The sequence below is a fragment of the Nelumbo lutea genome, chromosome 8 (genome assembly GCF_056320005.1).
Source record: "Nelumbo lutea isolate HS-2025 chromosome 8, American lotus-T2T, whole genome shotgun sequence".
Lineage (NCBI taxonomy): Eukaryota > Viridiplantae > Streptophyta > Magnoliopsida > Proteales > Nelumbonaceae > Nelumbo > Nelumbo lutea.
The window spans coordinates 30,228,689-30,246,325 of NC_142691.1; the positions used below are offsets into that span (position 1 = coordinate 30,228,689).

General features: G+C 34.9%; 1 protein-coding gene across 3 annotated transcripts in view; it reads right to left on the reverse strand.

Moving 5' to 3' along the window:
* LOC148843667 (UDP-galactose/UDP-glucose transporter 7-like) overlaps positions 1-11,315 on the reverse strand; it is a 40,967-nt gene extending 29,652 nt beyond the window's left edge. The window contains exons 1-6 of one of the 3 annotated variants that reach the window (XM_088958830.1): positions 11,101-11,315; positions 10,793-10,971; positions 9,766-9,871; positions 9,413-9,658; positions 6,402-6,512; positions 6,096-6,254 (exon numbers count right to left, since the gene is read on the reverse strand). In XM_088958830.1, coding sequence (XP_088814956.1) covers positions 6,096-6,254; positions 6,402-6,512; positions 9,413-9,658; positions 9,766-9,871; positions 10,793-10,848 — 678 coding nt within the window. In that variant the 5' untranslated portion in view covers positions 10,849-10,971; positions 11,101-11,315. The remainder of the gene's footprint in view (positions 1-6,095; positions 6,255-6,401; positions 6,513-9,412; positions 9,659-9,765; positions 9,872-10,792; positions 10,972-11,100) is intronic. The other 2 variants (XM_088958832.1, XM_088958833.1) reach the window with 2 other exon arrangements.
* Between the last annotated feature and the right edge of the window lie 6,322 nt (positions 11,316-17,637).

Here is a 17,637-nt window from a genome sequence, read left to right on the forward strand (position 1 = left end):
ATGTTCAATTGTTTCCCCCTTCAGCCGAAAGCTAACCTTTCCCTTTCCTAGCATACGTAAAGTTAATTGGGGGCCTATCATTACCCGTCGCCCAAAGTCTAACCTTGTTCTCAAGGTTAAAATGAGGAAATTGGTCTCAAAGTAAGTCAAAAGGCTCCCACGAATCTTCAAAATCAGGCAGGTCCTACCAATGGATAAGCACTTCCGAACCAGTAACTCCAGGCATAGTGGATGGACGCACCCCTCAAACGTCCGCAGAAACTTGGCACACAATTCTCAGACTCGTAGCAGAATTCACACAACTAGAACATCAACAAGGGACTGGTATTCATTCAGAAGAAAAGAAGAACATTAACAGTTGGTCTGTTCTTCGAGAGACCGCCAGCTCTCCCAATTTCTCACAGTATTCTTCACTCAACAAAAACCTCCCTCCCCCATCCCCCAAAGCCCCTTCTTATACTCTTCTTACAGCATAACTGACTCCCTCAATAAATGCCTAGCTGGCCAAGTTATAAATGCCCATACTCTTCTTATTCCTAACTGACATAGCTATAAATGCCTCAAGACTCTCCTTATTCCCTCCAGCCATAATTGCCCCCATGTTCAATTATTTCCCCCTTTAGCTGAAAGCTGACCTTTCCCCTTACTGGCATACGTAAAGTTAATTGGGGGCCTATCAGAATATTACCTAATTGGGTGACCTTTGTAATATGATCAGCCCCTTTGTCAGACAAAGTGAATATCAGGGTTAACACTCTCTTTGATAAAAACTAAAAACTACCAGCAGTGGATTCCAACTATTTTTTAAATCTCTTTGCAAAATGTAGTTATGATTGTGTATTTATGATATATTATTTTATGAAAAAGGTTTGCAAAATGTTTTAATCCCGAAATCCATCCAAGCAAAGGGTGTGACACTACAAACAGTCAAGGAAGAGGTCCTTCCCTATGTAGTTTTTGATCATTTAAGGATAAGAGGTTAAGAGCAAAAGACCATTACAGGGCTGAAACCTAATGGGCTTTATCTTTATGTCAATCCATTATCCTTGGGGTTCATAGGGTGGCTAAAACCAATGATCACTTAGACATAAGTGTTGGGCCCATACTAAGCCCAACTCAATTGGCTTAGGGGTTCACTAAGTTTGATCAGTTAATTTGACCCATGTGTTTTCTGGCATGGGCGATCCCATATGGACTTATATAAGACCTTTGTGGGTTCCACACCATACATTCTTCGAGCCTAATAAAGTTTTCAACAGTTATGTAATTGAACCACTAAGTAATGGGCCTTATCCCACTAACTACTTGGACTAGTTACATGACAAGCAATAGGTCAAATATGGGTATGGATCTCTGTATTATCTAATGTGATTAGAAGACTAATCAAATCAGACTTAGATAGTCCTAATCACATTAGGATTGGGGTCTATGTATCAAAGACAAGAAGTAGAGATCGACCACCACTAGTGCACTTGTTCTAGCACCTTTCTCTCTACTCTCTTAATACCCAAAACCCTAGTACAACCTAGCCTTGAGAAGCTTTTTCTTCTCTTTGTTTCTACTGTGTTTTCTTCTGCAAAAAATCAGAAATTAAAGTGGTTTTACAGCTGAAAAAATCCAAGTTAGTTTGAGAAGTAATTCATCTGAAACTAGTTGCAAGATGAACCTCTACATATCAACTATGTCATCTTTAGTTGGGAGAATAATTTGAGCCTGAATCTTGGGCGTGAACCACCACTCTAGGAGCTGCACTCTGTGGCCTCCATGTTAGGTACCACTCATAGTTTATTTGGAAATGAAATCTAGTTCGATCCAATGCTAGATCAACCCTAGGAGAACCCTATTGAGGATTTTATCGTTTTTGTTACTTGATTTTATTTGTTATTTGTTTAGTTAGTTAAGTGGGAACCACAGCAAACTATTTAGAATCTTTTAGAGTAGAGTTTTTGTGTTCTATTGAGTTTTTGTATCAGCCACCCTATCAGGGCATATCAGTTATTGTACACAGTCTTTATTTTAAGTATAAATACCAATGGAAGAGGGCAGCCAGAACTGATTGTTTTCTCTTCCTTTCTTCACTCTCTCTTTTTCTTCTCTCTTCTCACAAAAACTTCTTCTTTTCTTGCTCTTTCTTCTACAGTTTGTCTTTTTTTTTTATTACAGCAGATTTCTACTTGGTATCAGAGTTGTTCAACCAATCCACAACTATTCCTGAATCGCCATCAATAATCAGTCTTTCAATACCCAACTCTTTGGCTTTCTTAACCCCATATACTGCTGTCAATAATTCTGATCTAACCACATCACCTTGCTCAATTGTGCCTGAGTACAAAGCAAGTATGTTTCCTTCCTCATCCCTTATGACCAAGGTTTAAAATGTCAATGTCGGTGGAAATGTCGCTTACCAAAATATAGGACATATGTCAGAAATGTCGGAAATGTCAAGGGGTAATATTGTAAAAATTAGAGACATTGTGAAAATATTATGAAATATGAGGAAATATGCAATGATATTTTGTAAAATGATAAAAGAAGCACTAAGACATATTTCTAGACTATTATCTTATTCCCAACCATTATATAAAGCTAAGAAACTAAGATCAATAACAAATTAGTAAATGACGATATACTGATTTATTATGCATTTTGATGTTTTTACAAGGTTATCTGATATTTTCTTTTCTTATTTTTAATTCTGATTTATTATAAATTCTAATATATTTATTTCACACTAGTAAATAGAAATACATTTATTCTGATTTTTTAAATATTAAAGTCATAATACATTATGTTTTATTATCAATTTAATAAACTGATTCTCCTTTTTGAAGTATTAAAATAATGATAAATTCTGATTTCTTATAAAACTTAATGAATTTATTATGATTTTTAATACTAAACTTATAATAAATTATGATTTAGTATAAAATTTAATAAACTTATTCTGATTTTTTACATTAAATGTAGAATATGATTTACTAAAAAATTTAATAAACATTTTCTGATTTTAATAAATATTTAAAAAAATACTAACTAGTTAATATTTAATTACTTGAAAAATATTTTATGTTTTATATTATGAAGTAATTAATTTATTCTTTTGTTTTTATATTTTGTTAATTCTTTTTTATAAATATTTTATTTGAAATATTAAATAGAAATTATTAATGGAATAATTTATATTAATATACTTATTATAATAATATAATATATTAATGTACATTAGTTGACATCCTGTCGACATTATCAACATCTTGTCAACATAATAGAAAAAACTGCCTTTTTTTTGTTATTTGGACCGATTTAGTCAACATTTCCGAAATATAGGAAATGTCGACCGAAATAATGTAATTTTTATATTACCATCCATTTTCATGTCGGTGAGCCTCGACATCGACATATGTCGGGCGACATTAGCAACATTTCACGACATTTGAAACCATGCTTATGACCCCTCCAATACTAAGGGGCCCGGATTGCCCATACTACTACCATCAAATTTTCCTCCATTCTTTTTTTCCTTTGGCCTTTGAGAAACTTCTTATTTGACCCTTGGGGTGTCTACAAAGAAAGGTTTGCACTATCCACTTTGCTTTTCTTGAGCCTCTCCTCCTCTTGGACACACATGGAGATCAACTCACTAGGGCTCCACTTTTCCTTCTAGGTATTGTCCATGACTTTCAGTTCATCAAACTGAGAGAGAAGAGAATTTGGGATAAATTGGACAAGGAATCTATCATCTACATTCATCTTTATGTGTTTAGTTAGCATGATCAATCATGTGGAGTACATGTTCTCTTACACCATCTAGACCATCATTTTCAAATTTACTAGTTGCGTCATCAAAGCGCTATCAATTGCTTTAGTGGAGCCAGTAAACTGCTCCTAAATCCTAGCCATATATTTGTTCACAATTCTCTCATCTAGGATATTGCCTCTAATATTCTTTGAAATCGTTCAAAATCATCCATTTTATTATCATTAAACGAATATGATTAGCTTTCACCCAGCCTTCATATTTCTCTTTTTCCTCTTTCATGCTTTGATTAGTGGGTTTTGGATGTTTATCCTCTAATAGGACAAAATCAATCATCATAATGTTCAGGACTATCTCTATTAGTTCATTCCAGTTAGATAAGTTTGATCCATTCAAAGTCTCGATGCTGGACAAACAACTATGAATTGTGGCAGTATTCAAAGATGGAAAAAAAAAAAAAAAAAAAAAAAAACAAAACAAAGGAAAACATGCTCACTACATTGCATCTTAGTTCCTTATGCATGTTAAATCAAAATAATGCCATTAAGACGCACAACATCTAATTGATTAAGACTTAGCTGGCATTTGATAAATCTAAAGTCAGATGTTTGAAAAGTCAAAAAGCTATTATTTGTGTCTATAATCTAAAATGTAGTATAAATGATTTTCTTTTAGTAGTTCCGAAAAGATTGTTTATTAAGTTTACTATTTTACCACTAAAAATAGATTGTTTGATAATATTACATATAACAAAAGTAACATGAAATACAAATATTATTATATTAATAAACAAATGTTATGATTTGTTGAAATAAATAGTTATTTATTATTAAATTAATAATAATAAATAGAAGGGCAGCCTTGTGTACGAGGCTTCCGCCAATGCGAAGTCTAGGAAGAGATTGAAGTATGCAGCCTTACCCCTGCACATACAAAGAGGCTATTTCCAAGATTTGAACCTTGGTCCTAGGTCGCAATGGACCAACCCAACTATTGCTCTACGGCCCACCCTCAATAATAAATATTTGATAATAATATTGATTATTTATTATTACTAACAATTAAATAAAACTACTGTTGTTGTTATTATTATTATTAAATATTATTATTTATTTAAATAAAATAATATTATTTGTTTTTTAATTAATAATAAATATATCAATAATAATATTTTTATTAATATGAAACAATGATTTTAATATTATTAAATAAATATTATTATTTATTATTATTGTTATTATTATTATTAAATAGATGTCTATAATGAGGGTATTAATGTCATTTCATCACCTCTAAAATGCATCTGATTGTGGTAAAACACGAGACCAAGTCTTACCATAGACGTCTTTTCTCTTGTTAGATGTTAGAAGTAGACGTGATCTCATGCTTGCTAAAGGTTTTGTCCTTGGTAGTGAGGCAAGTAATAGGTATCTAGTCTTTTGGTGTGAGAGTTTTTCTCTTTTTTGGGGGTGGGGGGTATCAAGCTTTTTTTTTATAAGTTTTCTTTTTGAGAAGCTTTAGCTTGTAAGGTATTCCCCCCATCCAAGACTGCCATTTCACCACTCCTATATATCAAGCTTGGGGATGTTAACATGCTCTTCATTCCAGAAACTTCAGAATGAAAGCTAATATACATATAAAGAAAAAGCCACTAGGGACTAACCATATTACAATACAAGTGTCTCAAACATAAGACTGTGATACCACTTACAAATCCCTCCCTTGCAAGGAAATCGCAGTGCTGTTGTTAGATCTAGGCACCAAATGAGTAGTTCATATGACTTGTCAGCATCCTAGTCACCAGCGGTGATTCCAGATTCCAGAACATGAAGATGCACCGTGCTACAACATCTATTTGGCAGAATTTGTAATGCTAAAAAAATTGGAGTCTTCAAAAATGTACCATCTTAAATTATCCTAAAGTAATTACATATGAACTGTCTAGTTAATAGGGCAGTTTCCTCTAGGATGGGGTTCAAGTGTAATAGTGGTCACATTAAAAAAATGAAAGTTAGGTCCACATCCAGTCTACCCCTCTCCAAAATCCAAATAGCAGAGAGGATCATTAGGTAATGGTCCTAAAAGGAATGTTACAGAACAAGCCAAAACAGCCAATATGAAGCACTCATCAAAAGAAAATTGCGATTCAGTATTAGATGTGGAAAAGCAGATTGAATAAGGGTTGTTTAGCAGAAGTCAAAATAGTATAATCAAAGAACAGACTAAAGACTCTAGACAAGGGTCTTAAAATTAGATTTAGAGCACCAGATTATCAATGCACATTCAAGGAATACCAATCAAATATATTAATCAAGAATAAAAGCCTAAAGATTCTGACCTTTGCAAATAATAATGACAAAGAATTGGGGAATTCCCCTGTGGCAATGATGAGAAAGAGCAGAAAAGGAAATGACAAGCAACTATTATAGAACATTATCTCAATTGATGAAAGTCTGTTCTCTGCACCAGATTTCTCCACTAGTACCAGGTACGTGGTCTATATATGTAATCAAGCACTTGTATCAGTAAAACAAGACAAAAAAAATATATTTGAGTTCCAAAAGTATATGCTAGTATGCTTTAGATTTAAGTTTTCAATCTTGTGTCTATTATATACATGAACCATTAAAGATGTGAACTCAACCTGGAAAAAAACAGAGGTCAGGGCCATGCTATATCCAAAGAGATCAAAGGAAAAATCTCCCAGTGCTGCTATAATGACTCCAGCAGCAATGATTATAACCGAAAGAGACACCTGAAAAAACAACAGATACAAGCAACAATTTGAAACAATTTTTTAATTTGAAGTGGGGCTAGAGCAATAATTAAAAGCACAGAACAAGGAACCAGAACCTTCAGAAGTGTGAAGCATAAGCCTCAAGGTGTGTGGCTGAAGCCTCATAACAGATCATTTTTTAAGAATAACATGAAACTAAAGTGAGGGAAAAGTGTATAATTGTAAAATAACATATTTTCATATAGGAAGAGCGTGTAAATGAATATTATCATCATCATTATCCTCGAAGCCTTGTCCCAACTGTAAGGGATCAGCATGAATCCTGTTTTGCCATTTTGTTCTGTTCAGTGCCATATTCATATCCATTGTTAAATGAATATCTGATCACATGAAGAACTTTAATAATATTTGAGCTTACAAGCCATTTAATTACTAAAAGTTTTTTATTTTTATTTTTTGAAACAGTAAGTTATTGTATTGAGAAAGATAATAAAAAAAGATACAAAGAGGGACACTGTACATTGAGTATATACACTTAAAATAATACCCTTTGAAAAAACGGTTTATAGCACAAGTTTAAGAGTTCACAAAAAAAGATGTTTGAAATCCAAATAAAAAAACTATAGTTTCTTCCCTCTAAAACGTTTGTGAAGGCCAGAAGAGAACAGCATTCCCATCATCCTTTTAACCAACTTTTCATCTAAGCGCCGTACATGGTCAACATCCTTCACTACTCCTTATAAAATTTTCCAATGTCGGTATTTTGTTCATCGCAGAGGTCTACACAAAGAAAGCCACTTTAGACGAAACAGCTCTATACCATATCCTTGTGCCTAGAAACTCTATCAACACCTCTAGTCACATTGCTATAAAAAAGCTTCAATGAGAACTTCCCTGATTTCTCACAGGCCCAAATCTTTTTGTCAGCCCTTTCTGCGCTCAAACTTGTACTGTATAATTTCTGCACCAAGCCTAGTAAAGATGCCACCTCACAATAATTTAGATTTCTGTGGAATTGCACATTACGAATTATTACAATGTTATGTATGATATATCACTAAATATTCAGACACCCTTGCTTCTTTCTTTTGAGCTATTTCAAACAGCATCAGATATGTTTCCATGAGAGGCCTTCAATCACACCAATTGCCTTTCCAAAACAGAACTCTCCATTTCCTACTTCATATTTTATACCCTTCATGAACAGATGATATGATTTTTGTACTCCCACACCAAGTATCCATGTGAGGAATTTATTAGAAAGGTTTAAATGTAATACAGTATCTCTGTAAATATCTTGAAGAGATTTAATAACTTGAATATGCATACATAACACAATACACACACAAGGCATCTCAAGGTGTGTGAAATGTGCCTTAAACTTTCATTGCATGAGCCTCAAGGCAACCTCAAAGCATAATTCTCACACTTTTTAAAACATTGGTTTACAGGGATGCTTCATTTCCGGGGTTATACTTCTTTTTTATCAGCACTTCAGGGGTTATACTTGATGCCTTGGCAAAATTGATTCCAAGATAAAGGGACCATTTGATAACAGCTGAAGTGGCTGAAGTGAAAAGCTTACTGCTGCTCAAGAATTTTTTTTTACACCTGTCCCATAAGTACTCCCATCCTACCCTTGAAAAGATTAAAAGCAAAAATCTAAGACAGCTGTCAGAATATTAACTGAGTTCTCACTTAGTGTGCTTACAAGGGTGTGCCTAGTGGGTCCCAACTGAACTACTATACCCTTGAATATTTTATTGTTTAGTTATTTTATCAACTAAAAGACAAGCAATAAACTGTTTAGTTCAACAACTTCAGTCATTATCAAATGGCCACTTAGGTAATATTGGACTAGGAAACTGACAGCACTTTCTCTGGTTAGAAAAATCTTGTTCAAAGGGTTCACTTCAGATAAAATGACACAAAAACAAAGTTGCATCAGTTCAAGCCAGAGTTAACTAGAGAAAAGGAAAAGTTCTAGAAAAATCTTGTTCAAAGGATTCACTTCAGATAAAATGACACAAAAACGAAGTTGCATCAGCTCAAGCCAGAGTTAACTAGAGAAAAGAATAAGTTTTCCTTTTCTGATCATATACCGGTTTTCTGAGACCCAAATCCAAATGCAAGGCCAGACCAGTGAACAAACAACCCAGTACAAAAACTGCATTCTGAAATATTCCCAAAATACTGGCCTGGCCAAAAACTTCATAGATAACAGATATTATACATACAACTTATCGTCAAGGCTTGTATAGACATAAATAGGTTACATTTTTTTATTTAATGGGTTGATAGTCATTTGTCTAACCAGTCGAGCCACAACCAAGTGACTTGAGCAGATGGGCTTCACAATTAGATATCCAAATGCCAAATCCTACAATTATATGATCTACAAAATCTAGTAGTTGCATGTCTTTTTTACATGAGAATATTTATGGAATGGTTCCCTGTCAAACATGAAAATGTCTTGACCTAGAGTACTGGGGCAGAATACCTATTCCATTTTTCACAAATAGAATGTGAAAATACATTAAAAAAAAAAAAAAAAGGTAAAAGTAGTTTCAAGAATTTTGGAGAAGCCTATTTGATTCTAAAAAGGTTTGAGAGAGATTCACGAAGTATGTTCAATAACAGTTTAAAAGTTGCTTTTCATGGACAAAAAATGGAATTATTGATTCCCTATAAAAACAAAATCAGTTTTCGTTTCCAAAGCAGAAATGAGCCCCACTGCTATTCCTAAATCAGAAAAAAAATACTGATTTTCTAATTTTAGATGCAAGCTTACTTTTTTTTCTACAAAGTTCATCAAAACTCCCCATTTGCTTTATATGCTAATGTGGCATAAGACAGTGAACATATAGAAATTATCAACCTATGGGTCAGTTCTTGGATGACAATGATTGATCATATACCTGTATTGAAGGCCTCCCTTTTCCTGAGAAAAATCCAGCTACCAAGACACCAAGTGGTGTAAGTCGTTTTAAGGCAATATACATTGGAATATTCACCCCTTTCAAGCTTGCCAAAGCAAATGCCACATTTGCATTATAGAAAAATGAAACCGGGAATAGTTTCTTTGCAGTCATGGTGTCAAATCCTTTGGACTTTGTATAGCCCATCACTCGACCAAAGTGTATAAGCAAGGACGTCACCAATTGCTAATTGACAGAAGATAAATGATAGCCATATCAATAAATGAAAAAAGACAGTAGGCAAATAATTACAAAATACAAAAACAGAGAATACTAATTTCTTTGATTGATACCTGCAGGATGAGCAGAGTCATTGAGTGCCCATACTGCATCAGAATTGCCTTATTAATAAAAACCATGGACATCGAAGCAACCCCATATGAGAACGCAGAAATGAAACTACAATCATCATTATGTAATTAGTTAGACCGGTGCAGATTGACTTTGAAGAAGGAAAAAGAACAAACTCAGAATCCTAATTATTTTTGAACCCTCAGCAAATTAACTAATGGGGGAGAGACTAAACTTGGTCTACCAGAACAAATAAAACTTAACCAATGAACCTCAAATTCACCTCCCCTGGCACAACTTTCAATGAAAACCATACATGTATTATTGGCCACCAACTCATTGATCAAGACAGATCAAAACAACAATAAATTTCCCCTTGTCAGATTATTATATTTCCTCCCAACCAAAAACATTCTTTTCCATACATTGCAGTCAAAGTATTTTTGCTGTATGTACAAGATTAAGGTCCTTTAGTTGGCTTGATAATGAGACAACATGGAGACCAAAGATTAAACCAGAAGCTGAATTTTCCAGATTGAACAACAAGTTTAAGAACTGCATGCACTCAAAGGATAAACATCAATTCTAGATGATTTATCTCACATGCATATTGCCTCGAAAACTGGTCGGGTGGAAACCGTGGCATAGTGTCTGAACATGCATAGTAAAACCAAACACTAATCTAATGATCCATGAATATAAAAAGCAAAATTCAGTTCAAGATAAAACGATAAGCACACAGAATAGACATGCAAAACTCTCTCAGGCATAAGAACGGGGGCACGAAAATGCTATCAGATTCCAATATATGAATCCATTACCCTGTGACAAATAGATATAAATTTGAAAGAAAACAAATTTAAGAGTCAAAACCAAAAAAAAAAAAAAAATACCATAAGTAATTAAGAATACGGAATCCAGTTTCCAATAAAATGGCTGATCGCAATCTTCGTAAATGCAATTTCAATACAGCTTTAATGGAACAAAAAAGAAGAGATGGCATGAATTTTAATAAATAAAATAAACAACCTCTTAAATGGGCTCGTTTCTAAGACAAGTGCACTCCCACTTTCCATGGCGATCATATGGACTGGTAGCTTTTCGCACTAAATCACTCCACCAGAAAGCATCAAACCGGTACCAATTACATGATTTAGAATAAGAAACTTTCCTTTTAACGCAAAACCCATCAAAATCCAGGTGACAACCTAGAAATACATGAACCCAAATCAGTATATATGCAAGTTCAGAAACCCATAAGTTTCGTCTTGCAAACAAGATCAGGTTTGGTCACACAAATCGGAACTTAATAAGCAATGAAGCAATTAAAAGGTTACCTGTCAAAGATCCTCTTACATTGCTCTCTACAAATTGATTGCAGAGATGAATCCTTATTGAGGTTTGCTTGAGCAGTGGAAGAGGAGTAAGCCGTTACCCCGTTTCTTCTTTTTTTTTTTTTTTTTTTTTTTGCGCATTTGTTTTGAAACGCCTCGTTAGCAACTATGCGAAGATTTTGACTCTTCATGTGAAGCTGACTTCAATTTCAAGCAATCACGTCTCTATATGATGTTTTAAACAACTTAACATTTAAAAAATTAAATAAAATTATTAATCACAAATGTAAGGAATTAAGGATTGTTTAAATATATATAGTGCAAATATAGATTTTGAAAAATTATCTCACTTGCATATTCCCATATAAGTAAATACAAATATGTATAGTATAGGTTTAATAATACGAAATATAAGGCTTTGTACCTTATATATTTCATGTGAAATTATCTCACATGCATATTCCCATATAGGTAAATACAAATATGGATAGTACAAATATAGGTTTAGTAATATGAAATATAAGATTTTGTACCACATATATTTGTATTTGCACTCTTTTTCTCAATTAAGACTAAAATCGAAAATTTATGTCAATTCCAATGGGTTAAGAAAAATCATTTTATAAATATAACTAAAACTGAGGACCCTCTAAAATCATATGAATGGATCAATGAACCCCACTCAATTATTGTATCTTCACTTATGCATTCTATACAAAAATAAAATAAAACAAAATAAAATGTTGGTCCCATTATAACTACCACCTAGGTTACACAAGGATTTATCCCTTGTACATGGTTGTACAGTTAAATTAACCATCAACCAATGACCTTTAGGGTAAGAATCTTATCAAATGGTGAGATAGGTCCCAACCCCATCATGTCCATCACGTGCCAATATGATAGATAGTTTATAATATAGACCTTTGTAAAATTCAAATTGTTGTGACTTGTGGATGCACATGGATGTTGATAGAAAAACAAAAGAAGATATGAATGAGAAAGGGGAATAACATAGTGGCCTGGTATTTACAAATTTAGTGGGTGCTCTGAAATAAAAAAAGTCAAACATTTGCAAAAAGGAGAGTGTTAAACTACTTATTTTTATATAGCAAAGATAAATATAAGTTGTATAAGGGCATGATAAGCACATGTGCAGGTTGAGGGTAAGATATAAGTTTACAATATTCTAAAATATGATATACATTATATTATATAAACCAAGAAAAGTATCCATAGATTATATTATATAAAAATATTATAAAATATGATATACATTATATTATATTTTATAATATATAAATAATAGCATATATATATATATATTAAAATATTATATTCACTTCAGCCATTGGTTAGGTCAGGCCGTTAACTTCTCTAAATCTAACATTTAATTTCATTAGCAATGTGTATTATCGGATTACCAAGGTTCTTATGAAAGTTACCACTGTGCAAGCTCTTAAATATTTAGAGATTTACTTAAGCTGCCCCTTTTTATTAAGCATAAAAGTCTTCCTCTTTATCTTTTATTAAGGACTAGTGTAAAGGCATATGCTATATATATGTGCAAGTAAATGGTAAAGATATTAGTTGATATTGTGTATCAAATTTAACTTTTATGACATGTTGTTAGGATTAAATTCTGAATTACCGATTAATTAGTATGGCAAACAAGAAAAAATAATTGAGGAATATGTGAATTATAAAGCAAATAATAAGAGCAAAAGAAAGGTAAAGATGGCACCAGATTTACGTGGTTCGGTCAAAGAGACCTACATCCACGGGAGAAGAAAGAAAAACATATTTATTCATGTCCTTGATGAGAGAACTACAAACTGACCACCTTACTAGTGCCGAAATGCCTTTAACAAAGCCTTGAAGCACTCAAAAAAGGGCATAGATGACTGCTTTGAGCTGGTGTGAGAGAAACCCTTAATGGCAGCAGAGAAGAAAAAGAACGATCCAAACAGAGTAGGAGCAGATCTTGTCAGAAGATGGTGATGAAGTTCTCCCAATCTTTTCAGCCTTCTAATGCTCTCTCTCCATACACATACTACCCTTAGGAGGCACCCCTTTTATAGAAAAAAATAGGGCAGTGGAGAAGTCACAATAAGTGTAGCAGTTTTTTGTGGTGTAATTGTGACTGTTACAACATTCATCTCAAAAGATAAATGTAGCAGTTTTGGTGGTGTAATTGAGACAGTTACAACATTCATACCAAAAGATAAATGTAGCAATTTTGATGGTGTAATTGAGGCTGTTGAATTACTTAGCCACATCAAACGTCAACAATATCCACCTTGGCGATAATTCAAACAGCAAATCTTCCTCTCCAAATGCCCCAAGGGCATCAAGCATCAAATGAGACAAGACCCACCAAGTTGATGCAAGCATCAAACTTGGATGATGGTAATGGCTTTGTCAACATATCAGCAGGATTCTTAGCGGAAGCTATTTTGTTGAACAAAACACGACCATCCTCAACAATATCACAAACAAAGTGATAACACACATCAATGTGCTTGGTCCTCTCATGAAACATATGGTCATGAGTCAAATGTATGGCACTCTGACTGTCACAATAGATCACTGTAGCCTCCCGTCTACCTATGAGTTCACCAACCAGATTTTGTAACCATAAAACTTCCTTAGCGGCATCAACCATAGCCATATACTCAGCTTCAGTCATAGACAAAGCAATAGTTGACTGAAGTGAAGCTTTCCAGCTAATAGAGGTACTCCCCAAAGTGAAACAATAGCCAGTGAGAGATCTCCTTCGATCAAGATCTCCAGCATAATCGGAATCACAATAACCGACAAGCTTCTCTATGGATCTTCCAAACTCAAGGCATAAATTAGATGTACCTCTCAAATACCTAAGGATCTACTTCACGGCTTCATAATGAGCCTTCCCCGGACAGGACATATAACGGCTCACAACACTGACTACCTGAGCAATATCTGGACGTGAACATACCATATCATACATGATGCTACCAACAACACTAGAGTAAGGCACACGAGCCATATAGACCTTCTCCTCATTAGACTTGGGTGACTGCTTCGCCGATAATTTGAAGTGAGCTGCTAGAGGAGTGGAGACAGGTTTGGCATCTGACATGCCAAAACGATCAAGAACTTTCTCAATATAGTTCTGCTGACTGAGAAACAGTTTCCGGTTCTCATGATCACGAATAATCTCCATACGTAGAATTTTCTTCGCTGGACCCTGATTCTTCATCTCGAACTCATTGTTCAAGAGAGACTTCAACTTCACAATTTCAGACTTATTCTTAGAAGCAATGAGCATGTCGTCAACATATAATAACAGATAAATGAAGGAATCATCAGAGAGTTCCTAAAATAAACACAACTGTCAAAGGCACTCCTGGGATAACCGGTAGAAGTCATAAAAGCGTCAAAGCGCTAATACCACTGCCCTTACAGAGACTTCTTCAACAAGCAAACATGGTCTTCCTTTCCTTCTACAACAAAACCATCTGGTTGTTTCATATAAATCTTCTCTTTCAAATCACCATGCAAGAATGCAGTTTTAACATCTAACTGCTCTAATTCCATGTCATGCATAGCTACTAAAGCAAGCAAGGTATGAATAGAAGAATGTTTAACAACAGGGGAGAAGACTTCGGTGTAGTTAATACTTGCAACTTGACTGAAACCCTGTGCCACTAACCTTGCTTTGTGTCGAGCATCCTCAACACTAAGAATACCCTCCTTAGTCTTCTAGACCCACTTGCACCCAACAATTTTCTTCTTTGGTGGTGGTGATACAAGTTCCCATGTGCCATTCTTTTCAAGGGATGCAATCTCCTCTTCCATGGCAATTAACCACTTACCACTGTCTGGACTGGATATGGCTTCATCGTAAGTGGTTGGATTGGTAGTGCTATCTACCTCACAAGTGACAGTCAATGCATAAGACACACAATCATCAAATCTGCTTGGTGGTCTTATCTGTCGCCTCGATCTATCTTTGGCAATAATATGCGACTCCTAACTGAGCTGAACATCATTCGATGTGATTGGCTCATCTGAAATAGATTGAGAAGGTTGTGAAGATGGATTGGGCTCCACCTCCACCTGGATCCGGTCATCCTGTGATGTACCTAAATCACCAGCAACAGAATCCTCCTTCCTTGGAGATAACATGTGTGATTCATCAAATATAACATCACGACTAATAATAATTTTCTTGCTCGAAGGGCAATACAACTTGTAACCCTTTACACCAGAGCCATAGCCCACGAAAATATATTTCTTGGCTCTAAGTTCTAACTTTTCATCGTTAACATGAGTATAAGCAGGACAACCAAATATTCTTAAAGATGAATAGTCAGTAGGAGTACCTGACCAAATCTCAAATAGAGTCTTAACCTCGAGAGTTGAATGCGGAGATTGGTTCACCAAATAGGCTGCCATGGAAACTGCCTTGGCCCAAAAGGACTTATCCAAACTTGCATTGGACAACATGCAACGAGCCCTTTCTAAGAGTGTGCAGTTCATCCACTCTGCCACACCGTTCTGTTATGGTCGACCAACACAGGTGCAGTGTCTAATGATACCTTCCTTCAAACAATAATTTGTAAAGTCAGACTCACAAAACTCGAGCCCATTATCAGTCCTCAACCTTTTAATCTGCCTTCCTGTCTGCTTCTCGATCATAGTTTTCCACTGCAAGAAGACTTCAAACACATCATTTTTATTTTTGAGAAAATACACCCATACCTTTCTGGAGAAATTATCGATGAATGATAGAAGATAATTTGCTCCACCCTTCGAAGAAATACGAGAAGGGCCCCATAAATCTGAATGGATGTAATCAAGTGTACCTTTGGTCCTATGTATCCCTTTGGCAAAACTAACATTTTTGTGTTTACCAAACACACAATGTTCACAAAATTCAAGAGTAACTATGACATGCCCACAAAGTAAGCCCTTCTTGCTCAAAGAAGTCATCCCTTTCTCGCTCATATGTCCGAGACTTATATGTCACATCTTTGTAAGATCTTCCTTAGACATGGATGAGGAGACCAAAGCAGAAGATTCTATTACAGTACTTCCCTGCAATACATATAATCTACCAACCTAGTTAGCTTTCATAACTACCAAAGCACCTTTAGTTACCTTAAGAACTCCACCTTCAGTTGAATATTTGCAACCCCTGGAGTTGAGTGTACCCATTTAGATCAAGAACATGGTGGACTTCATTTAATGTCCTCACAATACCATCATGAATACGCACCTGGACGGTCCCTTTACCGACAACCTTGCAAGCTGCGTTGTTGCCCATTAAAATAACTCCACCATCAAAGTTTTCATATGTGGAGAATGCACTTTTGTCGGGACACATGTGGTAAGAACATCCTGAGTCCATAATCCATTCTGAACCCTTCCTTGCAACTGCATCTGCAATTAGTAGAAGATCATTCTCTGACTCATCCACCGCAACACTTGCTTCGGCATGAGGATCTTTCTTTGTATTACCACTTGCCTGATGTTTCTGCTTATTTTGCAACTTGAAACATTTAGCCTTAACATGACCTTTCTTTTTGCAATAGTTGCAAGTCAAATTACAATGCTTTGACTTAGATCGACCCTTTGACTTATTGCTGCCACTTCTTTCAGGTGGCCTACCACGAACAATGAGACCCTCGACTGTAGAGTTACTTGGGTTATTGGTCAGTTGATTATCAATCAGTTCGCATTGTAACAATGCATTCTTTACATCTTCAACTGTAATCTCCTCATGCTCATAAAATAAGGTCTCTCTAAAATGCTTATATGATGCAGGTAAAGAACATAAAAGAGTGATAGCCAAATCTTCATCATCAATTACAACATTAATATTTTGTAAATCCATGACAATCGAGAAGAACTCATCAAGGTGGGTTTTAATCGAGTTACCTTCCCGAAGACGAAGGTCCTTAAGTTTGCTTTTCAGTAGAAGCCGATTGGTCACGCTCTTTGTCATATAGAGTGACTCCAACTTGAGCCACAATTCTGCTATAGAGGTTTCTTTAGCAACTTCACGAAGAACCTCGTTCGATAAGCACAAATGAATAGCCGACATGGTTTTCATATCAATCTCCTCCCACTTTTCATCAGACATGGATTCAGGCTTTTTCTTTTGCCCTGCCAAGGCTTTCTCCAAGCCGTTCTGAATCAGAATTCCTCTCATCTTGAGCTTCCATAGACCAAAATTCACAGATCTATCAAATTTCTCAATGTCAAACTTCATTGATGCCATTAGTAACAAAATTAATCGGTAAATAATCCAAAACAATGCTTTGATACTAGTTTGTTAGGATTAAACTCTGAATTACCGATTAATTAGTATGGCAAACAAGAAAAAATAATTGAGGAATATGTGAATTATAAAGCAAATAATAAGAGCAAAAGAAAGGTAAAGATGGCACCAGATTTACGTGGTTCGGTCAAAGAGACCTACATCCACGGGAGAAGAAAGAAAAACATGTTTATTCATGTCCTTGATGAGAGAACTACAAATTGACCACCTTA